The 27,080-nt window shown below is 49.9% G+C and overlaps 1 protein-coding gene across 2 annotated transcripts in view; it reads left to right on the top strand.

The window, feature by feature from the left end:
• Myo7b (myosin VIIB) overlaps window positions 1–25,378 on the top strand; it is a 73,654-nt gene extending 48,276 nt beyond the window's left edge. Inside the window, exons 24-47 of one of the 2 annotated variants that reach the window (XM_090342471.1) lie at window positions 91–168; window positions 318–445; window positions 7,123–7,249; window positions 10,117–10,236; window positions 12,571–12,744; window positions 13,339–13,566; window positions 14,092–14,259; window positions 15,573–15,690; window positions 15,784–15,910; window positions 16,594–16,757; window positions 17,696–17,877; window positions 18,833–18,963; window positions 19,167–19,324; window positions 19,516–19,669; window positions 20,037–20,192; window positions 21,106–21,211; window positions 22,182–22,295; window positions 22,570–22,657; window positions 23,044–23,150; window positions 23,613–23,798; window positions 24,030–24,146; window positions 24,330–24,413; window positions 24,527–24,646; window positions 25,034–25,378. In XM_090342471.1, the coding sequence (XP_090198597.1) occupies window positions 91–168; window positions 318–445; window positions 7,123–7,249; window positions 10,117–10,236; window positions 12,571–12,744; window positions 13,339–13,566; window positions 14,092–14,259; window positions 15,573–15,690; window positions 15,784–15,910; window positions 16,594–16,757; window positions 17,696–17,877; window positions 18,833–18,963; window positions 19,167–19,324; window positions 19,516–19,669; window positions 20,037–20,192; window positions 21,106–21,211; window positions 22,182–22,295; window positions 22,570–22,657; window positions 23,044–23,150; window positions 23,613–23,798; window positions 24,030–24,146; window positions 24,330–24,413; window positions 24,527–24,646; window positions 25,034–25,135 (3,237 nt within the window). In that variant the 3' untranslated portion in view covers window positions 25,136–25,378. The remainder of the gene's footprint in view (window positions 1–90; window positions 169–317; window positions 446–7,122; window positions 7,250–10,116; window positions 10,237–12,570; window positions 12,745–13,338; window positions 13,567–14,091; window positions 14,260–15,572; window positions 15,691–15,783; window positions 15,911–16,593; window positions 16,758–17,695; window positions 17,878–18,832; window positions 18,964–19,166; window positions 19,325–19,515; window positions 19,670–20,036; window positions 20,193–21,105; window positions 21,212–22,181; window positions 22,296–22,569; window positions 22,658–23,043; window positions 23,151–23,612; window positions 23,799–24,029; window positions 24,147–24,329; window positions 24,414–24,526; window positions 24,647–25,033) is intronic. The other variant, XM_090342473.1, reaches the window with a different exon arrangement.
• Window positions 25,379–27,080: the final 1,702 nt, after the last annotated feature.

Raw genomic sequence — 27,080 nt, 5'->3', positions numbered from 1 at the left:
CTGGGAAATGACTGAATGACAGGGACACTTACCCCATTGCAAATGGCTACTCATGCTTTCTCTCCTTCTGATAACTGTCTCCTTCCACAGAGACTGAGTCGTAAAGACAGAGGAAGCAAGGAGATCTCTTCCATGAAGCTAAAGCGTTCCTCTAGGGTCACAGGTCAGGTGAGCTCAGGCCCCGGGGACTCTAGTCTGCTCCCAGGTCTGTGCCAACCTATTATGGGGTTCTAGGGTTTCCATCCCCAAGTCGGAGTTTCCTTTATGACAAATCATGAGAATCGTAGCTGTCCTGATGGCTATCTTTGGGCTTCTAGGTGGCCAGCCAGCTGAACATTGGAGAGGAGGCATTTGATCCTGATGGTCCCGCCTCAGACAGACCCATGTCCAACCTGGAGAAGGTACACTTCATCGTGGGCTATGCCATCCTGCGGCCTGGCCTCAGGTCAGTCTCCAGTCCCACTCTCCCTTATCAGAACATCAAGTGTCCTCACCGATCCTTAGCCCAAGGCCACAATCTCCTCACCTGCCCCCTGCCCCTCTACTCTCCTCTGTTTGCTCCCTGGCCTGAGTTCTACAGGATATCTCAGGACTGTGCATATTACTGCCACCAAGGCTCTCCACTTGTTCTGCATTAAGAAAACCCAGACATCTGAAGAAAACAAAGTCATTTGGGCCTGGAGATTCATTCTGTGATAGGATAGGTATTAGTGCAGTGCCTTGTAAAAGAGCAAGTTTCTTTGCTATACTACATATGTATGCAATTTGCTTTGTAGGAATTAGGTTTCCATGTAAGTTTTATGGGCATTATCATTTGTTTTGCCAGTCCTGGTGTTTGAACTCAGGGCCTGGGCACTGTCCTTGGGATTTCTCAAGGCTAGAGCTCTACCACTTCAGCCACAGCACCACTCCCAGCTTTTTTGTACCTATGTGGTACCAAGGAATCAAACCCAGGCCTTCATGGATGCTAGGCAAGCACTCTGCCACTAAGCCAAACTCCTGGCCCTTCATTATTTTTTTTTCCAGTCCTGGGCTTGAGCTCAGGGCCTGAGCACTGTCCTTGAACTTTCTCAAGGCTAGAGCTCTACCACTTGAGCCTCAGCACCATTTCTGGCTTTTTTCTATGTATGAGGTACCAAGGACTCGAACCCGGGTTTTCGTGCATGCTAGGCAAGCACTCAACCACTAGGCCAAACTCCTGGCCTCCATTTTGTTTTTAATACATTATTTTATTTTGATTCTCCAATCTATCCATCTAGGTCTCATGTACCTACCATCTATCTATGGACTTGTCTTCACACCCTCCAGCTCTGTTTAAACCTATGTAAAACTTGTTGCTTTTGTCCCTCAGATCCCTGAATCTGTTAACTTTTCTGTCTGCTGTTTAGATTGGGGAGCTGGGGAGTTTATGATAATCTATCTTTAAATTCACTGAACCTATATCAGCTTTCCCTAATCTACTTTTTAAATAAAATATTGTTACTGTAAAGGTGTTTGTAAAGGGGGAGTTACAGTTACATAAGTAAAGCAATGAGTATATTTCTTTTTAAATACTGTTACCCCTCCCTCATTTTCTCAAATTACCCTTCCCTACTCCCTTCTCCCCCTCCCCAAGTTGCAAGGATCATGTCCAACATAGTGTTTAGTGAATATCATTATTGCATTAGTTCATCCTTTGTCCTGCTGTTTCTTGATTCCTTTTCCCTTACATGGATCAGATAAACTTACATATAAGACAAAGGGTACAGAAAACTGAAACAGGAAAAAAAAAAAAAAACAAGAGAAAGAACTGCGGAGAGGACATAATAAGAACCTCTTGTTTCCAATTCTTGGAGTTCTTTTGATATGCTTCATAATGTATGGTCCTATGCGCTTGTCAGTTGGGCTATTGAGATCCCCTGCTAAGAGATACAGTAGACATATTCTAGTTATTACAAATGAGGGAAACTATGCAACCTACATTTCTTTGGTCCTGGCTTGCTTCGATTAATATAATGTTTTCCAGGTGTTTCCATTTCCTCTCAAATTAGGCAAATGTCATTCTTTCTGATGGAAGCATAGAAGTCCACTGTATACAAATACCATATCTCCTTGATCCATTCATCTAGATTGGTTCCATATCTTAGCTATGGCAACTAATGGCTGCAATGAACATGGTTGTGCTGGTAGCTTTAGTATGTCCTTGTTATGGTCATTTGAGTAAATGCCCAGGAGTGGGATTGCTGGGTTATAAGAGAGCTGTATATTTAGTCTTTTGAGGTACCTCTATATTGTTTTCCAGAACTGGTTGAACAAGTTTATACTCCCACCAACAGTATAGTAGCATTCCCTTTTGTCCACATCTCCACCAGAATCTGTTGTTATTAGATTTCTTGATAATGGCCATTCTGACTGGGGTAATGTTGCTTTGATTTGCATTTCTTTTATGGCCAGAGATATTAAGCATTTCTTCATGTGTCTATTGGCCATTCTTTTTTTTGTTTGTTTGTTTTTAAATTTCATTTTATTATCAGAGTGATATACAGAAGAGTTATAGTTACACTTGTTTTTTTATTTTTATTTTTTGTATATATTGTTTATTGTAATTAATAGAAGGGTTACATGATATTTGCCAGATAAATGGTGCATTAATCCCCATACATTGATACCCTTTCACATGTCTTGGTCCCCATATTGGCCATTCTTATTTCCTCTTCCGAGAAGTCTCTCTTTCCGTCTTTAGCCCAATTGTTGATGGAATGGCTATTTCTTTGAAGATTTGTTTTTCGAGGAATTTAATTTTTTGAGCACTGAGTGTATTCCTAATCTACTTTTTTTTGTTGGTAGTGGTGGTGATGGTAGCGGTCATGGCATTTGAACTGTGGGCATGGGCACTATCCCTGAGCTCTTCAGGTCAAGGATACCACTCTAACTGGAGCCACAGCCCCACTTCCTATTTTCTAGTGATTAATTGGAGATAAGAATCTCATGTTCTTTAGTGCTAGGACTGGTTTTGAACGGAGATCCTCAGATCTCAATCTCCTGAGTAGCTAGGATTACAGGTGTGAACCACCGAGCCTGGCTTCCTAATCTATTTTTATAATCATTTGGTATACTCATTCAATAACTTTTTGTTATAATTAAAGTTACATTAAGTTGGGGCCAGGAATTTAGCCTAGTAGTAGAGTGCTTGCCCAGCATGCACGAAGACCTGATTTCAATTCCTTAGTACCACGTACATAGAAAAAAGCCAGAAATGGTGCTGTACCTCAAGTGGAAGAGCTCTAGCCTTGAGAAAGCCCAAAGACAGGCCCTGAGTTCAAGGCCCAAGACTGGCAAAAAAATAAATAAAATCACATTAAATCACATTAAGTTACTGGGATTTTTATTATTATGCTTTTATTTCTCTGTTAACATGTCCTATTTATTCATTTTCTATGGATATAGTTTTACTTAGGTCCCTGCATATAGTTACAATGGTAGTGTGTGTGTGTGTGTGTGTGTGTGTGTGTGTGTGTGTGTGTGTGTGAGAGAGAGAGAGAGAGGGGGGGAGAGAGAGAGAGAGAGAGAGAGAGAGAGAGAGAGAGAGAGAGAGAGAGAGAAAGAGAGAGAGAGAGAGAGAGAGAGAGAGAGAGAGAGAGAGAGAGAGAGAGAGAAAGGGAAAAGAAAGAGAAACATAACCCTTTTTTTTTAAGTTATTTTTCAGATAGGGTCTTGAGGTTTCTCTTAGGACCAGCCTCAGACCACAATCCTATCTACAGCTATGTAGGAGCTTATTGAGATGGGACTCCACTTTCACCTACATCTGGGAATTACAGTCATGAGCCACTACACCTGACCCAGTTATAGTAGTATTTTTTAACCTTTTTGTGGAAATTCAATGTCTGGATTATTGTCTGCATTGGCTGCCACTTCTCTGAATTGTAATCATGTTTTTCTATTTCCCCAAGTCTAGTGCCTTGGGAGTAGGTCTAGACATTGAATGATACAGTTAGAGACTGAATTTTATTGCATTTTTTGAAAGGCTGTTGGAAATTTGTTTTGGTAAACAATTTACTTTGCTGAATTCAAATTGTCTCCCTTATTAGGCATAACAGATGGAATCCCTGCTATTTTGGCTTTAGCTACCCTTCTAGCTAAGATTACATGAAGATTTTAGGACTTTTTCTGGTTTTCTTCCTTCTGGGATTTCGCTTTAAACCTTCAAGATGCTGTAGAAACCCCAAACTCTCTGTCCTCTAGTTCTTTAAGCCAGTAAGACTACAGGGTCTCTACTGAAGCTTACCTCCTGTATGATACCAACTGAACCAGTCTTCTGACTGTCATGTTGGTAGTTCTCCCATGGCAATTTTCCCCAACCATCACACACTTCAATATGATAGACAGACCGACAGACAGACAGACAGACACAAAAGCTATCTAAATGGGATGAGCCATGAGTCTTCAGATACATCCTACAAGCAATCCCATAAAAACAAGTATTTGGCTGATACTTCTCTTAGATCCCTAAAATCATCTAGAATTATGGACTACCTGCTTGTGGGTACCATGCTCTATTTCAGTACCCTGGAAGGGACAATCGAATTCTGGGGTCTTATATGCCTTAGATGAGGAGAGAAGGAGACCAGGAAGTTTTTATCTTTGGTAGTCAGTCTCCAACCCACTTGGTTGTTCTCCAGGGACCATTCTTCCTCCCTCATCATTCATAAGTAGTTAAATGAGCTACAGGTCTCTCTGTTCCATTAAAGTCCCTTCCAGGAGTCACTTCCCAAATTTCCCATCTTCCATTGTACAGAGGTGGCATGATGGCTAGACTTGCTCTCTGACATCTTTTAATAAATATAGGAACATGTTTCTTTAACAGGATGGGTATAGAATCCATTTGTGTTTGGCTCTGGAGCCTTAAACAAATTGTGAGACAAAGATAATTCTCCCTCCATCTCCAAGGTACATTTATTAAGTACCTGCGTACAGTGCAGCCCTGGCTTGGGCTAAGGGATGCTGAAATGAAGAAAACATTTCTTTGTCTTCAAGAAACTCACCCCATGGCCAGGCATTAATGACTCATATCTGTAATCCCAGCTACTCAGAATGCTGAGATCTGAGGGTCAGGGTTCAACAGCAGCCCAGACAGATAAATCCAGAGATTTTTATCTCTAGATAATCTGTCAGGTTCTCCAAAATGCCCCAAGTAGATATGGAGCTCAAGTTGTAGAGTGTCATCCTTAAACAAAAAGGCTAAGTGACAGCATGAGGCTGTCAAGTAACAAGAAAGAAGGCAAGGGAAGGGAAAGGAAGTTAGAAGGGAAAGGGGAATCTCACCCTTTAGTTGAGGAATATAGTAGTCAGAGTTCCATTAATGTGACAAGATTCCAAACGAGTCAATTGATTAGGAGGATTGATTGTTTGCTCTGGTTATAGTTTCAGCCTATAATTTCTTGACCTTGTTGTCCTTGGACCTGTGGCAAAGGAGTATGCTGAAGTTAGAGCAAGTACAGAGAAAGTCGTTCATGACCACCAGGAAGGGAAAAAAAAGGCAGAAAGGAGCCAGGATCCCAATATCCTTTCAAGAACATGTCTCCAACAGCTGACTTCCTTCTAGACTCCACCTCCTGAGGGCTATGTCACCTCAAAGTGGTGCCGTAGGCTGGTGATGAAACCTTTAAGACACAAGCCTTTATCCAAACCATGCAGGAAGTTTAAGAGGCTCAGGAAATCTACCACAAGAGTATATTTTCATGGGGCACCGGGGGCTCACACCTGTAATCCTAACTACTCTGGAGGCTGAGATTTGAGGATTGCAGTTCAAAGCTAGTCCAGGAATGAAAGTCTGTGAGACTTATCGCCAAATAACCACCAGAAAACTACAAGTAGGCCCAGAGTTTGGCCTAGTGGTAGAGTGCTTGCCTAGCATGCACCAAGACCCAGGTTCGATTCCTTGGTACCACATACTTAGAAAAAGCCGGAAGTGGTGCTGAGGCTCAAGTGGGAGAGCTCTAGCCTTGAGAAAGTCCAAGGACAGTGCTCAGGCCCTGAGCTCAAGCCCAGGACTGGCAAAAAAAAAAAAAAAAAACTACAAGTAATGCTGTGGTTCAGCCCCATGTCTGACAAAAAATAAGACTTAAGCAAGAGAGGGTCATGTGTGAGCATATGTGACTTCCAGATAGCTCCTCTCTCTATCAGTGACAGAAAGTAGCATCTGACATGGGAAGCCAGGAGGTCAGAAAAAGAGATCCAGAAAGCTAATAAAGAATGACTCAGAGAACAGAAGTGAAAAGGATTCCCAGGGAGAAATGTCCAAGAGACAGATGGTGGATGGTGGTTCACTGGACTTGAAGAGTGGAGGGAGGCGAGATGTCTAGGATGACTTGCATGCTTCTGGTTTCAGTGAATGCAGACTTTGGAGAAGTGTGGGAACTGTCCTTTACACAAGTCTTCCCAACTGTGTTCAAACACCCTGTTGGAAGCTTGACCCTGGGCCTGGCTGAGAACATTTACATCACTGATGTTGGCAAATGCTATCTATGGGAGCGTTTCTCCCCCTGAGAGAGTCGATGGATAAGTGTTTATGAGCACACTGCTCATTGTTTTTGAAAAGACCCAAAGACTCTGGCTTCTGATTATGTGGGGCTTGAAGGGATGAGGGGGACCCTTATAAGGTAATAGAGGACTGAGTCCATGGGAAAGAACCTGGGCAAGTGTCCTCAAAAAGAGGACTAAGGGTTGGGTACCAGTAGCTCACACCTATATCAAGAGTGGAGGTTGAGGGATTCTCCCATGAAGTCCTCACTTTTCTCTGGACTGAAGAGCTGACATCCTCAGAGCACGGGTCTCAAGACAGAGAGAATCCCATTTGATATAACTGGCTTGGAGAAAGTAGCTGGATCAGTTATGCTAGAAACAGAGAGAAAAAGCCACAGCAGCTGCACAGGGCCACAGGCATTGTAGACAGAGGGGTGAAGCAAGGAGCAAAGGTGGGCATATCTCTGGTCTGTGAGGAGTCTTGGGAAGACCTGAGCACTGGATGAGTCACCTGCAGAAGAGACCCCACCAGGGATACAGACAGCATGCCCAAGCACCCCATCTCTCTCCTCCCCCAGAGCCAGCTCCCAGCTTGCCCACTCAGCAGTGTGTGTTTTTCAGGGATGAAATCTACTGTCAGATTTGCAAGCAGCTCTCAGAGAACTTCAAAACGAGCAGCCTGGCCCGGGGCTGGATCTTGCTCAGCCTCTGCCTGGGCTGCTTTCCACCTTCTGAGAGGTTCATGAAGGTAAGAAGGCCCAGAATGGGGTGGGGAAGAGGGAGGGAGAAATGGGACAGGGAATCATGGAATAGCCCAGAAGGCTTCATGCAGCTGGGTGCTGATAACCAGCAATGCTCGTTCTACTCTGTGCCTCATCTCTCCATCTATAAAAGAGGGGTTGGGCTGGGCTGCACCAGTGGCTCACGCCTGTAATTCCAGCTACTCAGGAGGCTGAGATCTGAAGATCATGGTTCAAAGCCAGCCTGGACACTAAAGTCCATAAAACTCATCTCCAGTTAACCACCAGAAAACCAGAAGTGGTGCTGTGGCTCAAGTGGCCCAGGCCCAGAGTTCAAGCCCCACTACCGGTATAAAATAAAATAAAATTAAATAAAGAGAGATTGTGCCCATCTCATGGCAGTGCCTCTCCGGGGCCCACAGGACGGCTTCCCTTGATCTCAGCCCCAAAGATGGTTCTTCAGGACTGGGGTCACTGATGAAATGGGCCCAAAAATGGGCCCTGGGAATGGAGCCCCTACTGGAGTCTGGCCCCCACTTTTTCTGCCACTATAGAACTGAAAATGAAGGTAGACTAGTAGGAACTTTGAAGGGTTGGTTTTCAAGGCTTTGCTGCCTTAATAAACCTTTGGTTCTGGTGATTAAAGTAATGTGATCCAGGTACTGGTGGCTCATGCCAGCAATCCTAACTACTCAGAACGTTGAGATGTAAGAATCATAGTTTGACATTAGCCCGGGCAGAACAGTTCATCAGACTCTTATCTCTAATTAACTACCAAAAAGCTTGCAATGGAATTGTGCTCAAGTGGAAGAGCATCAGCCTTTTGCAGAAAAAAAAAAAGCTAAAGGAGAAAGTTTCTTAACCCTGAGTACACCCTCAGTCCTGGCACACACACGTATGCATGCACATGGGCACCCTCCCCCATCTCTCTCTCTCTCTCTCTCTCTGTCTCTCTCTCTCTCTCTCTCTCTCTCTCTCTCTCTCTCTCTCTCTCTCTCTCTCTCTCTCTCTCTCTCTCTCACACACACACACACACACACACACAAGTAATATGAAAATGCTGAAAGTATAAAAAGTAAGCCATCTTCACACCCAGAAGTAACCTGCACTAACATTTCCTTCCTCTCTCTTGTGGTGTTCTGGTGACATACTTGTGGTCATACAGAAAACTCAGGAAAACAGGAGCGAGGTCACCCTGTCTCTCTGTTCTGGGTACTTGAGCCACTCCCAAACGCCAATAAACCCCAGGATATGTACTCCCATCTCTGAGTCAAAAAAAAAAAAATTTCCAGCATGGCCCCGTGGTAGAGTGCTCTCCTAGCATGCACCAAGTCCCCAGTTCAATTCCTTGGTACCACATACACAGAAAAAACTGAAGTAGCACTGGGTACTGTGGCTCAAGTGGCAGAGCACTAGCCTTGAGCAAAAAGTGTCCAAGGAGAGTGCCCACACTCTGAGTTCAAGCCCCACGACTGGCAAAACAAAGCAAAAACTTTCCACAAGAACTGCACAAAATCTATTTTGGACACTGCTCTCTTCCCTTTCTTGTCTCCACTCTATTTCTCCCTGACATAAACTTCCCAGATGCTTTCAGTGACTAGCTATTCCAGAAAGGCGTAAACTTACCAATAGGCATTTACGACACATCTGTCAACCACTTATTTTCATAGATACCAGTTAATATCATCAAAAAATACCTGTTTGCCTTTAAGATTAGATTGGGGTGTGTGTGTGTGTGTGTGTGTGTGTGTGTGTGTGTGTGTGTGTGTGTGTGTGTGTGTGTTATACTGGGGCTTGACTCAGGGCCTACCCACTGTCTCTTAGCTTTTCTGTTCAAGGCTGGTATTCTACTACTTGAGTTGCAGCTCTACTTCTGGCTTTTTACTCGTTAACTGGAATTAAGAGTCTCACAAATTTCTCCTCCCAGGCTAGTGTCAAACCATGATCCTTATATCTCAGCTGTCTGAGTAGCTAAGGTTGTAGGCATGAGCCCCCTGTGTTCAGTAGAATGGTTTGAATTAGTTAAACAGCATGAATGTGTTAAACTATATATTTAAAATATATTTCAAATTGTTTCTCAGATAGACACCAATTTATAGTCCTTCTCAAGACAAATGGAGGACATCTGAACACATTCCAGAAGCTGATCATTTTTTAAATCAGTTGGGTACAGGCCGGGAATGTGGTTTAGTGGTAGAGTTCTTGCCTACCATGCATGAAGCCCTGGGTTCGATTCTTCAGTACCATATAAACAGAAAAGACTGGAAGTGGTGCTGTGGCTCAAGTGGTAGAACTCCAGCCTTGGGGATAGGTAGCCTTGAGTTCAAGGCCCAGGCCAAGCAAATGGTTTCCCTCATTTGTCATAATCAGTAGAAACCTTGGGCTCTACTAGCAGAGATCTGCAATAGAGCAAAATCTTGATACATAAGGCCATATAATGTGAAGCTAATTGAAAGGACCTCCAGGATATCGAAACAAAAGCCATATAATGAATTATTGTTGTCCTTAATGTACTATGTTATCTCTCATCTCCTTTGCTGTCCCTTGGTTATCTCATATTGGTATAGTATATCACTTTGTTATCTGATATATTGAATTTATTTGTATTTGGATATTTGAAATTTGATAGGGAATGGGGGAAAACCAAGACGGGTGGGGGTTGTGGGGGGGGAGGGAAATGGGGACCAAGACATGTGAAAGGGTATCAATGTATGTGAATTAATGCACCTTCTATCTGGCAAATATCATGTAACCCTTTTACTAATTACAATAAAAAAAATAAAATAAAATAAAAAATCTAAAAAAAAAAAATCAGGGTAGCAAATAGAAACTGGCCTCCATTCTGAATGTCCTCTCTTCCTCTCTTTCCCCTCAGTATCTGCTGAACTTCATTAGCCATGGACCAGCTAGCTATGGGCCTTTCTGTGCTGAACGCCTGCGACGCACCTATGCTAATGGGGTACGCACAGAGCCCCCCACTTGGCTGGAGCTACAGGTAGGTGCTGGTGTGTAGAGGGATGATGGGATGGTGCAGTAGACTCTTCCATCAGCACCTCTCTACTTCCTTTTGTCCTTGCCAATTGTCCCTGTGAGGTCTCCTGGGGCTCAGGTTGCTCAGGCTTCAGAGCTACCCTCCCCACCTCCAAACCCATATTCATTTATGCCAGGCCTTGGTGTGGATGAGTTAATTACTTCAAGTGTTACCCTTCCCAGTTTGCCCTTGTTAAGAAAGCAGTGGTGGCACGACACTGGGCTTATACCTGTAACTGTAGCTTGCTCGGGAGGCAGAGACGTGGAAGGATTGCCATTGGAGACTAGCTCAGATCAAAAGTATAAAAGACCCTATCTTAATTGATAACACCCTGCCATAGTGGTATCATGCCTGTCATTCCCCAGCTGCAGATAAATAGGAGGATCAAAGTCCAGACTGGCCCAGACTCTATCTCACAAATAACCAGAGCAAAAAAACATGATATATGGGTAGAGTGCCTACCTAGACAGTGTGAGACCATGAGGGGCCAGGAGTTTGGCCTAGTGGTAGAGTGCTTGCCTAGCATGCACGAAGACCCAGGTTCGATTCCTCGGTACCACATACATAGAAAAAAGCCAGAAATGGTGCTGAGGCTCAAGTAGTAGAGCTCTAACCTTGAGAAAATCCAAGGACAGTGCTCAGGCCCTGAGCTCAAACCCACCACTGGCAAAAAAAAAAAAAAAAGAAAGTGTGAGACCATGAGTTCAAACTTCAATATCACACACACACACACACACATACACGATAAAGAAGGCAGTGGTCACACTCCTAGTATGATGTAAGCACTGCTTTAGGGAGCAGATGCCACTTCTCCCTACTGTACATTCTCATGTCAAAACGTAATCTAGAGCTGGGAACATGGGCTGGTGGTAGAGTGCTTGCCTAGCATGCATAAAGCCCTGGATTTGATTACTGGGTACCACATAAACAGAAAAAGCTCCAGTGGTAGAGTGCTAGCCTTGAGCAAAAGAAGCTCAGGGACAGTGCCCAGACCCTGAGCTCAAACTCCAGGACTGGAAAAAAAAACAAAAGAAAAGAAAAAAAAAAGATAGTCTGAACAGAAGGCACCCCTTATGCTGATTCTACCTACATCTTTGGCCTCAGCCCAAGCCCAGGAAGTTCTCACGCTGTGACCCTATGGGGACCTGTACTGGGGGCTGTGAATCACCGTTGACCACATTTCATTCATTCTTTCCCTGCTTCCCAAGACTATGAGATTTGCCTCCCATGGGCAGTGAGCATTAGAACTGTAGGTGAACTTATGGCAACTGAATATTTACAGTGTCCCAGGAACCAGTGACTCAAGCTTGTAATCCTAGCTTCTGCTAAGGAGGCTGAGATCTGAGGATCACATTTTGAAGCAAGCCTAAACAGCTCCGTCAGGGAAAGTCCTTGAGACTCTTATCTCCAATTAACTGCCCACCCCCAAAAAAGCAAACCCAGAAGTGGAGCCGTGTTCAAGTAGTTTAAGCATTTCAACTAGCTGTGGTTCAAGTAGTAGAGTGTTAGCCTTTCATTAAAAAACAACAACAACAAAAACCCTCAAGGACTCAAGGATAGCACCCAGGACCTGAGCCCTGAGTTCAAATCCCAGGACTGGCATTAAAAAAAGAATAAGAATATTTACAGTATCACTGGGTGAGGTGGCTCACACCCGTAATCCTAGCTATTGAGCAGGCTAAAATCTGAGGTTTGCAGTTCAAAGCCAGCCCAGGCACTAAAAAATGTGAGACTTTTATCTTTTTAACCACTAGAAAACAGGAAGTAGGGCTGTGGCTCCAGGGGTAGGGTGGTAGCCTTGAGCTAAAGAGTTCAGGGACAGCAACCAGGCCCAGAGTTCAAGTCCCACGACCAACAAAAACAACAAAAAGAAAATTTCCAATATCACCCTAGGACCCCAGTACCCAAAACTGCTAAGACAGTCTTACTCATTAAACTTCAACAAGCTCAGAGTGCAGGTCTGGGTATGGGACCATTGCAGCCTGCAGGCTGCACCCCCCGTGGTTTTGCCCAAGTGAACTTGAGAAGCCCACACATCACCAGAAATGCATGGGCAAACTTCTCTCACTCCTGACAGACTCTAGGCCTGAATGCCTGTGACTTGGTACTGAGCCACCCTAGGGCTTCTGAAAATCCTGCCCTGCCCCCACAAGTGAAGGCAGATGGGGAAAGTTGGGTTGGAAGGAAAATCAGGTGGGGGGTGGTGTGGCAGCTTCTGGTCCAAGGGCTCTGGGTTCCAGGGTGCATGAGTCCAAGAGCTTCTAGGCTAGTGGATTCTGAATCTTTATCCATCCCTAGGCTGTTAAGTCCAAGAAGCACATCCCAGTTCAAGTCATCTTGGCAGCTGGGAAGAGTCTGACCATCACAGTTGACTCAGCCTCCACATCTCGGGAGATCTGCCTGCACATCGCCCAAAAGCAGGGACTCAAAGATCACCTGGGCTTCTCCCTCCAGGTCGCCGTGTATGACAAGGTGGTGATCTTCATCCCATCCATCCTGAGCCCAAAGCTGGAACCCACACACCTAGCAGCCTGGCTGCTGTCTGCCCTCCCAGCTTCCAGGCCCACTGCACAAGGGCAGGCGTGCACCTGCACGCATGCGCGCATGCACACACACACAGCCCAGTAGATGTGCCTTGGTCCCATACAGGGCCCAGGCACCCACTGTCATTCTCTGCCTTTCTCTCCCTCCATCCCTCACACCTACACCAGAATCCTGCTCCAGTTTCCCTCACACCACTGCATCTCACACCAAGGGTCTCACTGTCACAGCCCACTGGAGCCCAATCACTACCCCTGAGGGCCCTCATGCTCAGACTCAGGCATATTCACACCATCAGCAGCCATGGTACACAGTCCAATTCACCATCCGCGTCCATCCCTGCGTTCTTAGGAAGGGGCAGCAGGCAGGCATGTTTGAGAATGCTGGACCTTCTGTCATTGGCATCCACTCTGCCCACGCTAGATTACAAGGGTTCCAGTCCCTGTGGTTCACACAATGCGGCTAAGGATGGGTGGTAACCTTGGGGTCTGGGTTATCTTTATCCTCCTGCAATTCTGCCCTCAGTTCTGGTCCCTGGGTAGTGGCCGAGATCACCTGATGGATGCTGTGGCCCAGTGCGAACAGCTGGCCCGGGAAAGGGGCGAGAGCCAGCGCCAGTCACCCTGGCGTCTCTACTTCCGGAAGGAATTCTTCACACCCTGGCATGACTCCCAGGAGGATCCTGTGAGCACTGAGCTCATTTACCGCCAAGTCCTCCATGGGGTGTGGTCTGGGGAGTACAGCTTTGAGAAGGTGAGGAGGTCTGGGAGAGATTCACATTGCAGTGCTAGCTTGGGCTTTGGCCATTGGACCCTGCCACCCTGGGCAATGCAGACTGTGACAAGAAGAAGGCAGACAGAGTCATGGGAAGGTAGTCAGTGGGGCACGTGGCATGGGGCTTTACCTGGGCACAACTGTCTCACCCCAACCCAGTCTCCCGTTTCCTCCTCCTCTGGGCCACAAGTTTGGTGGGCATCTGGGATGCAACTCCAGCAAGCCTGGAGGCCCACCCGGAAAGATCATGGACCGGAAGCAGCACGAGCTGAGAGCTCTCTGAGACTGGTTTCTCAGAGAGAGTGGGGTACTGGGATCTTTGCCATGATGAATATGCAAGGCATTTTCGGGGGGCTGCTCCTGTTTCCCTCTCCCCAGTCTTGCTTGAGCTGTTTGTTAGCCCTGCCCTAGAGCAGGAATGGACCACAGGGAGGAGGCTTTATGAGAGACAGTAAGCATTCCCTCCCCTCCTCTTTCCTCTCTGCCCCTCCCCGGCTTGTGCAGGAGGAAGAGTTGGTGTTACTGATGGCTCGGCACTGTTATGTGCAGCTCGGTGCCTCGGCAGGGAGCCAGGACATCCAGAAGCTGCTGCCCAGCTGCCTCCCCACGAAGCTGTACAAAACCAAGGCCCCAGAGACATGGGCCAGCGTTGTCACTTCTGCCTACACTAAGGTCAGCCTGCAACGCCCTGGTTACATTGAGCTCTTCTTCAGGGTGATGGGACCCTGGCTGTGCAAAGAAGTGGACTCCCTCCCTCCATAGCCTCCCTGCAAGACCACTCACTAGAAGCAGGGAGCTTAAACCTCACAAGCTCAGTCCTGACTCAAGATTTAAACAGCTGTGTTCAGATCAGATTTTCTCTGCTACCTGGCTCCTCTTCCAAGTTGGCATCTTGGTCCCAAACAAGCCACTTTTCTAATGCATCCATCATTTATATTACCAAAGCCAGTGTATGAACATCACCCAGTCAATATTTTTCTGATGGTACTGGGGTTTAAGTCTGGGGCCTCACACTTATGAAGAAGGTACTCTACTACTTGAGTCACATCCCAGCCCTCCATCTAGCCATTTATTTAAGTGGGAACAAGAGAAACAGACAACAAATAAACAATGAACAGATAAAAGAAAGCTTAATGGGGCATTATTGCCAGTTGCACAGGGTAGCAGAGACAAGAAAGAGAGACTAAAGAAGGGAAAGAGGCACATCAGGGGGAGACAACTAAAAAGAAAGTGAACATGGAGGTTCTTGTATGAGACTCCCAATAGACAGAAGAACTCTGAGGTCGGAGGGGCCCGGGGGGTGGGAAAAGACACAAGCGCACGGTAAGATGGCCCTCATGCATGCAGCATGACACAGACCAACAGGCTTACATTGGCAAAAGCAAGCCTGTTATTCAGCTTTCCTTCTCTGTGACAAAGCGCCTGAGATAATCAGTCCGAAGGAAGAGGAGTGAATTTTGGCTCAGGATTTCCGTCTGTGATCACTTGGCTCCATTATTGGGACATGTGGTGAGGCAGAGCGTCATATGGTAGAACAAAGCTGTTCACCTCATGGCAGCCAGGAAGTGAAGAGAAGAGGAGGCCGAGATCCATTTCCAGGGCACATCCCAATGACCCAACTTCCTTCCAGTGGGCCCTACTGCATAAGGTTACACTGTTTCCCAACAGTATCACCAAGCCTCAATGCATGACCTTTGGGAGACAATAAAGATACAATCTGAGGCATACAGGCACAGAGATACAGACACATAGAGCCTTCCATGCTCAGCCAAGGGAACTGGCCCTCAGCCCCTGTATCCTCACGCTAATGGGGCAAAGGCTTTTCTGCCCTTCTCTAACCAAGTCTCCCAGCAACAGGCCATTCCCAGTCTCCCTGGGACACCGGCACATGTTAGGTAGTAGCATCACAGAGTGACCCATATCGCCTGAAGCTCTGGATGTGATATTGGAGACAAAGTAATGGAGGTGATGTCTGATCTCCACAGGCCTCACACACCCAGAAGCGAGCCACGCCACAGGTCGTAAGGGCACAGGTGGTAGATGCCGCACTCCTCCAGTGGCCTCTGCTTTTCTCCCGGCTCTTCCAAGTCACCACAATCTCTGGTAATGGCATCGGATGTGAGGTGGGGCTGGGGGGGGAGGGTGCAGGCATCTGGGGCCCAGCATAGCCTGAACTCTGTGATCTCTTCCCACCAGGTGCCCGACTTCCCAAGACACAGCTGATCTTGGCTATTAACTGGAAGGGGCTGTACTTCCTGGACGAGCGGGAGAAGACGCTGCTGGAACTATCCTTCCCAGAGGTCACGGGTCTGGTTACCAATAGGTAGGGACACCAAAGAAAGAGACTTCAAATCTCTCTTTCCTCATAGCCTCAGTCCTTGGTTTTGATACATCTGGGCACAGGGAGAGACAGAGAGAGGGGAAGTTGTGTTGCCCTAGTTGAGAGCTAGGCTGGAGCTAAGAGACAAGCTGCCACTGGACTTCGAACCTCCCAGTCCTGTGTGGTCAGCAGCCCTGCACCCATCTCTGACAGGGCATCTCTGAGGTTAAAGTCCACCTCCGTGTGGTGTGACTATCGTATAATTGGGACCAGTGGACTGCCCTGCCTGAACAGGGCACTTTCCTATGTCACATGGCACCCCCACAGTCACCCAATCCACACGTGACTCAACAGCAGAGCCAGTGCCTCCTCCCAGCTCTAACGTTTTCTGTGGTATCTATGCCCATCATTCCTCTTGTTCCCTGCCCAAAGCAGACTTACTGGGGCCTGGCACTATCCACTGCCTCTTAAGACCTGAGGCTGACTCACTTGGTCCAATACTTGCAACAGTACCTGAGACTCGGTACCTCTCCAACCTGGTCACAGACCCCACACTGCCAGTAACATGAAGGGACTGTTATTGTTTTCTTGCCCATAGTTCCAGGGAGTCACCTGAGGGTATGGAGGGCCTGAACATGGGGAGGGCAGAGAAGGCTTCTTGTCACACTGTACCTTTGTGCCCTCAGGGAGGCCCTGGGTGGACAAAGACTGCTGCTGTCCACGCTGCATGGAGAATACGAATTTGTGTCACCCAGCAGTGTGTCCATCGCTGAGATGGTGGCCCTGTTTCTGGGGGGACTGAAGGAGAGGTCTGTGTTTGCCATGGCCTTGCAGGACAGAAGGGCCACAGGTACCTGAAGAGTGGAAGAGGACAGAGACACTGCCTATGGGGCTCACAGCAGCCACGTGACACAGAGCAGAGCTCAGTGGGGAGGAGGAAAGATCCCAACAATGAGAAGGCCCAACCTTCTCCTGGCTGTTGTGATGGTGGCTTCAAGCCTTCAAGGCAACTTTGCTTTCACTAGAATGGGCAGGGCTTACCCCCACACACACTTGGGAGTGGGGGAGATGATCACGATTTCCACAATTATCCCATATCCCTGTTTTACAGGGGGGAAACCAAAAGCTCAGAGAGGGAAGTGGTTTGCCCTGAGGGATGCAACCTCATTCTCTTTTTGTTTGTTTGCTTGTTTTTGCCATTCCTGGGGCTTGAACTCCGGGCCTCGGCGCTGTTCTTGAGCTTTCTCAAGGCTAGCACTCTACCACTTGAGCCCACATCACCACTTCTGGTGTTTCCTGTATATGTGGTTAGTATGTGGAATCAAACCCAGGGCTTCATGCATGTTAGGCAAGCACCCTACCACTAGGCCACACTCCAGGCCCCCAACCTTATTCTTAACTTCCCTGAAAGCAGTGTTTCTGCAAAAGCTGAGCTCTAGCCTGCGACTAGAGAGAAAGGAGTGGCTAGGCCCAGTAACTGCCAGCAGGCTGGTTAGTGGTTATCATGAATGAAGGATGCAAAGGAGCAGGGAGCGCAGGGCTTTGGAGGGCCCGGCTGGGGCATACAAGTGACTATGTAAGCTCTTATATCAGAACATTCCCCCTCCCTCTCTCTCATTTTTGAGAGATTGTTATCCTAGGATCCAATCCCATTATCACTTACCATTCTGTGCCTCAGTTTCCTCACCTGCTAAAGCAAACAGTCTCTAAAGGACCAGGCTTGAGCCCCTGCAGAGCCCTCAATAAATGTGACATTGTTATTCCCACATGCTTGACCTGAACCTGCAGATGATGTCGCCCTCCTGCCCTTTAAGAAGGGGGATTTGATCATCCTAACGAAGAAGCAGGGGCTGCTGGCCTCTGAGAACTGGACCATGGGTCAGAATGACAGAACAGGAAAGACGGGGTTGGTGCCCACAGCGTGTCTCTACTTCATTCCCACAGTCATCAAACCCTCCGCCCGGCTGCTGGTATGTCCTGAGCTCCCCGTGTCCATCTAGCTACACAGCTCTGGGATGCCGAGCCCGGGTCTTCCCTCCACAGCGTGCCCCCTCTCCAAAGAGGGATTGGGGGCTAGCTTTACACTGGGGTAGCTTTTCCAACTCGGCTTTCCCCAGCATGATGGCGAAACTGGTATCTTTGTGCAGAACCCAACTCAGTGCTCCACGCCTAGTAGGGGCTTAATAAGTGGGGACTCCTTCCCTCATCCCTCATGGGCATGGCTGGGGGGGGGATAAACCCAATTTTGCCCAAGCTTTGCCCCTGTTAATTTGTGACCCTGTGGTGCCCAAGTGTCCACCAGCCCTGAGTACCACCCTGTGTCAGCCCCTGTAAAAAGTCTTTCAAGAGCAAGGAATGGGAAAGCACACATGACAGCCAAGTGTATGCCCTGGGCCTGTAACTCAGGGTTCAGCACAACAGCACCTGCACCCTGAATTGGGTACCGACACTGGGCAGATAATGATGGATTGATGAACTTGCTCAGTACCACCAAGAGGTAGCATTAGTAGCGGTGGGACCAAAAGATCAAGTGGGGAGGGTGTTTGGCCTAGTGGTAGAGTGCTTGCCTAGCATGCACAAAAACTCCAGTTCAATTCCTGAGTGCCACATACATAGAAAAAAAAAAGTCAGAAGTGGTGCTGTGGCTCAAGTAGTAGGGTACTAGTCTTGAGAAAGCTTAAGGACATGCTCAGGCCCTGAGTTCAAACCCCAGGACTGGAAAAAACAAGGGGGGATCAAGTGGGACCTCTCTTGCAGGGGTGCATCCCAAAAGGAATAATTTGTAGGGATGAGGCAGACAGGGCTAGGGTGAAGGGTGCCCCTGCAAAGGGGTGCCCCTTCTCTGGGGAAGAGAACCTGGAAAACCTAAGCAATAGGCCCCGAGAACAGTGGCTCTTGGCACCCACAGACCTGTGCCCCCTCTAGAGCTTGCTGGCCATGTCACCAGAGAAGCGGAAACTGGTAGCCCAGGACATACAGCATTCAGAGCTACTGCCCGAAGAGCAACCCAAGGAGGCGCCATACACCCTGGAGGAGTTCTCACTACAGTTCTTCAGGTGCTCCGGACTCCCTACTACACCCTGAACACTGCAAAGGGATACCAGTGCATGATCCCCTGGGTCTCCAGAGAAACAGGGTGCCAGGAGGGTCTTATATCCAGGAGTCACTCTGGGAGGTGGGGCAGGGGACAGGGGACAGGGGAAGCACAAAGCAAAGAAGGCCTTGGGGCAGGGTCTCATGCTGCCTGCATCCCTGACAGGGCCCCGGAGAAGGAGACTATTAGCAGAGCCGTACTTCCCTTGGCCCGCAGCCGGGGCCAACTGTGGGCTTACTCCTCAGAGCCTCTCCGGCAGCCCCTGCTTAAGCGTGTCCACGACAAAGCTGACCTGAGAGACATTGCCTGCCAGATCTTCCTCGATATCCTTCCTCAGAACCCTGTGCTCACTGCACACTCGCCACACTGTTGTTGCCAAGGGTTAGGCCTCTGCTCACACAGCACAGGGCAGCACCCCTGCAAACGTGCCAGCGCAGTGTGGGGCCTGGGTTAAGGGGCGCTGGTTAAGTGGTCAGCCTGAGGTCCCCAGCACTGTTCTCCTTAACAGTCACACCCATCCTCAAGTATATGGGCGACTACCCGTCTCGACAGGCCTGGCCCACGCTGGAGCTCACAGACCAGATTTTCTCCCTGGCCCTGCAGGACTCTGCTCTGCAGGAAGAAGTCTACTGCCAAATCCTGAAGCAGCTGACAAACAACTCCAACAGGTCTGCCTGGGAGCCGGAGCCCTGATCTGCCCTGCAGAGGTCCCTGGGGTGCTCAGCCCAGGGACGAGGCCCACCCTGCCCCCTGCCCACATCCCACCCTTTTTCTGCCTCACTTGGACAGGCCTTGACTTCTCTGAACCTCTGAGCCCACAATGTGCGCACAGTGCCATCTTCCCTGTGTGAAAGCTTTGTAATACTGGGGAACCTTGGTCACAGACTGCTGTCTCATAGCCTTTGCTGATACCCACGGCCTCCCACCAGCCAGGCTCCCAGGCCCGGGCAAATGGCACATCTCTGCTTCCCAAGGCACCTGGCAAGCCTGAATGCCAGGAGAGAGGCATCTCTCCTGACAGGCTCCACTTTCCAGGTACAGTGAAGAGCGAGGCTGGCAGCTGCTATGGCTCTGCACAGGTCTCTTCCCACCCAGCAAGGCACTGCTGCCCCACACCCAGAAGTTCATAGACACCAGGAGGAAGAAGATACTGGCTGCTGACTGCAGTCGCCGCCTGCAGAGGGTCCTGAGGTAAGACCATGACCCTCAGCCCAGCTGGGGTACAGACAGACCTAGCCTTCCAGGAGCACACAGTCCACACGCAGCTGGCATCAGTCTACTTGAGCCACCAGAGGGGAGGGGAGGAGCAAGGGTGATAGGGAGGTCTGGGTGGTCTAAGATGCTATGACTCAATTGCTTATGGCTCTGCTGCCCCTGCACTGCCTGCTCTGGGCCCAGGAACTCTCTGGAGACCAAGGTGCCTCTGCTTGGCCTAGTGATCCATCCCCTTCCAGCGCATGCGTCATTGCCCTCCTCCTCCCTTTGGAGAGGGTATTCCTTCCTAGACCACCCTCAGCCCAATGTTCTGAGGTGTAAGAAGAACACTGCCAGAGCCAGGTGTTCACGCCTGTAATCCTAGCTATTCAGAAGGCTCAGGTAGGAGGACTGAGGTTCAAAGTCAGCCTTGGCTAGAAATCCATGAGACTTTTACCTAAAACGAACCACCAGAAATAATCAGCGGTGGAATATGGGTCAACTAGCAGAGCACCAGATCTGAGTGAAAAATCAAGTGAGAATATGAGTCCCTGGGTTCAAGCCTTTAAGACTGGAATGCAATGATCAATAAATAATCATCCCTCTCACACTGTCCCCTCCAGAAGCCTCTTCCCTCCTGTGCCCCAAGCCTTGTTGGAACTATAAACCTCCTCAGGCCTCCATGACAGGCCTACCAGGCAGAGGCAGCCTCTCTGAGAAGTGCAGGGTCTTGAACCCACTCACTCCCTATAGTAGTCCCTGGAGGAAGGGTGTTCTCATCTTGGCTTAGGGCTCAAGTGAAGACCATTGGCTGGTGAAAGAGTGGGGTCATGGGTTGAGGTGGGGGAGAGGCAGAGGGGGTGGGGTTCAGGGAAAGGTAGCATCCGCATCTTTCACCATCCTGCTTTAGGACAGGGCCTCGGAAGCAGCCCCCACATCAGGTAGAGGTGACAGCCGCCGAGCAGAACGTCTCCCGCCTATCCCACCAAGTCTACTTCCCCAATGACACCAGTGAGGTGAGTCCCCAACCAATGCCCCAACAAATCTCAGGCCTTGAATGGCTGCCGGTCACCCTCCCAGCATGCTCAGCCGTCAGCAAGCAGAGCCACATTCTGGATGTTGAAGAGATGGTCTCATCTTCACCTGCACCGGAAGTGGGCAGTCCACTCTCCTGTCCACCTCTTAATTTTCAGCTCACCAGCTCAGGGATTTCAGGGTAGTGCTTCCCAGAGGGAACAGATGCACGGAAGGGGTCATGGGAGGCCACTGATGCGATGGGAAATGGCGACTCACCACCCCCACCCCGGCCCCAATGGTATGGCTTAGGAATTCTAAGCTAAGGAAGGAAAGAGGAGGCCAGAAGAGAGAAGCATTGATAAGGCTGAGTTCCAGGGTTTGGCACCTGAGCATACTGGGATAATGACACCCACAAGATGGATGTCCCCACTAAGTCCTTGTGGCAATTGTCAGGCTTGGCTGAGCAGAAGACAGCTGCCCAGAGCCTGTGTACGGAGCCTGCCCTGGCTGCTTGGCAGCCCAAAAGGGACGGATAGGAGGTGGAAGAACAGTTCACCCCCACTGTGATAAGGAGGCTTTTAGCCAAGAAGCAGCAAAAGTAGGGATTCGGCTGGTGGGACCACCCTGACACTTTCCCCAAGTGGTGGTTTTAGAGCCTTGAGAATGGTCGGGTTCCTATCATGAAAAATTCCAGTCTAGCTATTGGTCTCTCAAAGTAAATGCAAAGGACCAGGCCTCTGGGGTCCAGCCTGGACACCAGACAAGGAGTGCTATGACTAAGCAGGGTGACATCTGGTCACCTTTCTGGAGGGAGGCCTGCTGATCTTAGGACAGTCCAAGTGTTATGAAAGAGCCAAGGCTCCAGATGATGAGTCATCTCAGCTGTGCAGCACCCCCAACACGTCTACTTGGGGAGTTTTGGGGGTCCCACGCTGGGCCCCTGGCCTCACCTGCCATCTCTCTGCCCAGATCCTGGAAGTGAGCAGTAGCAGCCGGGTTCGAGATGTGTGTGAAGCCATCACCGCTAGGCTCCATCTGGCCTCCTGGGAGGGCTGCAGCCTCTTCATCAAGATCACAGACAAGGTATGCCAACATGGCAGATGCAGGGATGTCCTAGGAGGCTGTCCTGTCCCAAGGGGATCTCAATGTGCCCGGAATACACGGGACTTCTGCACAAAGAGGATGGAATCACCGAGCCCAAACCCTGGCCCCCTACACAACTGGCCATAAGCAGCCCAATTGCAACTCTGAGAGGGCACCAAGCCTTTGAGGCCAAAGCAGCTGACCTTGACCATTGAGGATCAAACAAGAGGTGGCTCCATGAAGTCCTGAACTTATCACCTTTCTCCCATCCCAGGTGATCAGCCAGAAGGAAGGAGACTTTTTCTTTGATAGCTTGAGGCAGGTGTCTGACTGGGTAAAGAAGAACAAGCCCCAAAAAGAAGGTGAGGGGACCTCTGTGGAGGGGAAGCAAGGGTAAAGAAGGTAGAGATAGACTGCTGGCATAGCCCCAAGTCTACTCAGTCTTTCATGCATATCCTGGATATGTGGGTGGCTTTCTGCAGGATGAAAAAGAGTGCCAGGCTCAACTCCATGGGGAACCAGGGACATTCCTGGAGGAGCAGTTCCTACACTGGGCCTGAGGAATAAAGAGTTGGAGTCTAGGGAGGAGGATGAATGGAGGCTTTCCAGATGAGGAGGCAGTAGGAATGATGGGGGGCGCGGGGCACCAGGCATATATGCTACAGGCAGGAATCAGGGACATGGGCCACCAGAGTGGGCCATGGAGCTGCCAGGACAGGCTTGGTGCCCACTGCTGCCCCTCTCCCAGGGGCCCCCGTGACTCTCCCTTACCAGGTGTACTTCATGCGGAAACTGTGGCTGAATGTGACCCCAGGAAAAGACATCAATGCAGACACCATTCTCCATTACCACCAGGTACCCAGCAGGCTGTCTTTGTGGCAGTCATTCAGGCCACACTTATTCTACCCCAGACATACCTTCCTGGGGGCATGGGGAAACAGACATCCAGGCAGGGACCACCTGGCCCCCGGAACCAGCACAGGCCAGGTCCCCGAGAGCTCTGGACCTAGGAGCAGAGCACAGCAGCTTCTGGGACAGTATCTACACTGTCCCCAGAAACATGGTGCCAGGAGGGGAAGCATGTAGAAAGTGCTAAAGTCCTGGCTCAGAGGCCTTGCCTTGAAAGGACGCTGCATGTGGACAGAACAGGCCACACTCCCACAGTAAGATGCCAGGGATGCCCTGATGTGAGCAGAAGCCTTTGGCTTGCTTGGCATTTTCCAGATGGGGAGAGGCTAACGCTCTGGGGTCTTGCTACCTGTGCATGAAGATGGCCAGTTGATTAGTGGACTGAGGCCCAATGTGTCTGCTTCTCAGGAGCTGCCCAAGTACCTGCGTGGCTTCCACAAGTGTTCCCGGGAAGACGCCCTCCACCTGGCAGGCCTCATCTACAAGGCTCAGTTTGGCAATGACCGCTCGCACCTGGCTAGCTTCCCCAAGATCCTGAAGGAACTGGTGCCTGAGAACTTAACACGCCTGATGCCCTCCGAAGAGTGGAAAAAGGTTCTCCATGGGGATAGGTCCCAGCCTGGGCACGATGGGTCTATAACTGAGCATGGGAGGGAGGTGTGACAATCATCCTGTCACACCCACGGTGCTGTTTTCCATCCCCCTCCACTCCAGCTCAGTCTAGCTCTTGCGTGTGTGGGGGATGGTCTGCCCAGAGGCTGAGGGAGCATGCTCGGGATGAAATGCTCTCCTGCCCATGTCCTCACCAGCCTTTCTCTCCGCTAGAACCTCCTACTGGAGTGTGAGAAGCACAAAGGCAAAACAGTGCAAGAGACCAAGGTGGCTTTCTTGAAGTGGATCTGCCGCTGGCCTACCTATGGCTCCGCCTTCTTCGAGGTGAAGGTAGGTGCCTCAGCCCCTGCACAGGCCTTCACCTCCTGCCCACCCCTTTCACCCGAGCCCCAGACACCCACCACAATGGGACTGGCTTCCGGGTTGGGCAAGTGTGCATGTGTGTGTGTGATGCCTAGAAAGTCTCTACCTGGCTCCCAGACTGGGTATGACCACCATGCCTTCCTTCCCCAGCAAACATCGGAGCCATCTTACCCAGACATTGTCCTCATTGCCATCAACCGACATGGGGTGATGCTCATCCACCCCAAGACCAAGGTAGAGCAGCAGGGCCGGGGCCCCTAGAGTCCCGACCGCCGCCTCAGCATGTCGCCCTGTCCTCCTGGTCTCCACACACTCCTCACCCTGGCTCCCTGCTCATCTGTCTCCAGGAGCTGCTCACCACCTACCCCTTCACCAAGATCTCCAGCTGGAGCAGTGGTAGCACCTACTTCCATATGGCCCTGGGGAGCCTGGGCCGAGGCAACCGCTTGCTGTGTGAGACGTCACTGGTGAGCCTTGGCCCATCTTCCACCAGAGTCATCGCCCCAAAGCCCTGGCCACTGGACTTCCCACCCTGGCCTTTTATTGCCACCCAACAAGTTGTTCAACGTGTGGGATGAGGCAGACCTAGGCCAGTGGGGAGACTGGGCGCGGATGGCATTTATAGTGGAAAGGCCTTTGGCTGTGTACAGTCCTGGACTATCCTGAACAGGACTGGGGCCCAGCAGGGCAGGCAGTGGTGGGGAAGGCCCAGTAGCTGGACTTTTCCTCCCTTCTTCCCCATGCCCTGTTGCTATGGCAGAACTGCTGGATGCTCCCAAGTCCCAGAGCCCACAACCCTATCTGTCTGTCCTTCATGCAACACGGCCTCTGAACCCACTTTGTCTCTTGTGCAGGGCTACAAGATGGATGACCTGCTGACTTCCTATGTGCAGCAGCTCCTGAGCACAGTGAACAAACGACGGAGCTCTCAGGCTCCAGCCCTGGCCCACTCCTAGCAGGGGACAGCGGGGCGCTGTCCTCAGTTATCCTCCCATCCCGGAGTCCCTCAGCTCAGCATCTTCACTCTGCAGCCAGCCTTCCATGCTGCCCCTTGCTCTCCCCTCAGCCTCCTCCATCTCCATCCTCCTCTCTCCCAAGTGCTGACTGTGGAAGCCAAAGGAGACTCCAGGCTTCTTGCTGATGGTGGCTGACTTTCCATTTTCCTCCCCACAATGTTCAATAAATATCACTTAAGCAGTGGAATGTGTCCATGTGGGGAAGGATGGTACTGTTAGGTGGGCAGCAGCCTGGCACAAACTCTGACCCCCCTCCCAGAGGGTCTCTTTCACACACACACACACACACACACACACACACACACACACACACACACACACACACACACACACAAGCAAAGAGCATGGTAGTGGCTTCTTCCAGAGCCAGAAGACAACTGCATTCTCCAGGAATGACTTCATCAGCCCTTCCCCCTTCTTCTCCCTCCCTCTGCTGCCCTCCCTCTTTCCTTCCTGTTTGCAGACTGATGACTAGATACTCCCTTGGGATTCCTGCTTCCAGACCCTCTGCATATTTGCTCCTCTCCCCGAGGGATGCTGGATGTCTGCTCTGCTTTCAGAAGCGCTGTAATGGAGATGCATGCTGGATCCTAAGACAGCTTGTGCCTGGCCCAGAGGCAGACCTGGTCTCAGGTGAGTGCCAATTTGGGACTTAGATGATCCCCCCCACACACATACACCTCAGCCTCAGGCTCTGTCTGAGAGATGCCCACTTCACCTGCCAGGCCATGCTACATAAGCCCGAGGGGTCTTGGCTGGCCTTCCCCCAAGCCCCTGTGGTACCTGGCTTAGGAAGGTCTGGTTGCTACCTGATCTAAGCTTGCCTGCCTGGGGGTCTGTATTTTTGTGGACCCAGCAGCAGTGGTCCACATACACTGTGTCCATACTAATCTCCCCTTCCCTGCCACCACAAAGCACACCGACCACCATGGGTGTGTGAATCTGCTTTTATTGCGCATGTGTGAGCCCAGTGCCACATCTGCTCTGGCTATGGAGGAAGGGGTCTTCCCTAGGTGTGGGAAAGAGCCTTCCCTTTCTTTATCACCCTCTCAGGTTTCTGAACTTGTCTAGAGGCTCCATACTGGCTCTGGAGTGGGGAGAAAAAACTCCAGCTATAGCAGGCCAGCAGGGAAGAATTCATGCGAGGCCTCCTACACGATGGACTGAATGGAGTCCTTGTCCCTCCAGCTGGTTCATGGCTGGAAGTGGCAGAATGTCACTACTTCAGAGTGGGCATAGGGTATCTACATGACTAAGAGTGGAGGAGGGAGCTAGGCTAGAACAGGCAACTATGGCTTGAAGGCCTCAGTGTGACGTGGCTAAAGCAGGGGCTTAGCCTGGGGCTGAGATTCCTTCAGGAGAGTGGATATCAACAAGTCCCCTGTGGGAAAAGACAGCTGTTAGGCAGGTGGTGGCAGGGGTGACCCTGGCGTTGGCTTGCTTCTGTCCCTGAAGGTTGTGGGCACGTGGACTGTGGTGTAGGCTAGGCTTCTGCATAGAAGGGAAGAGAGAAGACACCTAAGCAGGTATAGATATGAGGCTGAAAAGGGAGGATGTTGGTGCTAGGAGAAAGAGGGCAAAAACGAGAAGAAAAGTTACAAGGCACAGAAAGGGCACAGGGGCTGGGTGCAGTGGCTCTCACCTGTAATCCTAGCTACTCAGGGGGCTGAGATCTGAGGATCAAGATTCAAAGCCAGCCCAGGCACAAAAGTACTTTTATCTCCAATTAACCTCTAGAAAACAGGAAGTGGGGCTTGGCTCAAGGGCAGAGTGGTCGCCTTGAGCTGAAGAGCTCAGAGACAATGCCCAGGTCCAGGGGTAGGGTGGTAGCCTGGAGCTGAAGAGCTCAGGGACTGCACCCAGGCCAAGTTCAAGCCCCATGACC

The sequence above is a fragment of the Megascapheus bottae genome, chromosome 12 (genome assembly GCF_031878675.1).
Source record: "Megascapheus bottae isolate mThoBot1 chromosome 12, mThoBot2.hap1, whole genome shotgun sequence".
NCBI lineage: Eukaryota > Metazoa > Chordata > Mammalia > Rodentia > Geomyidae > Megascapheus > Megascapheus bottae.
The sequence above is the reverse complement of the archived record's forward strand: the minus strand, read 5'-3'. Positions and strand labels throughout refer to the sequence as shown.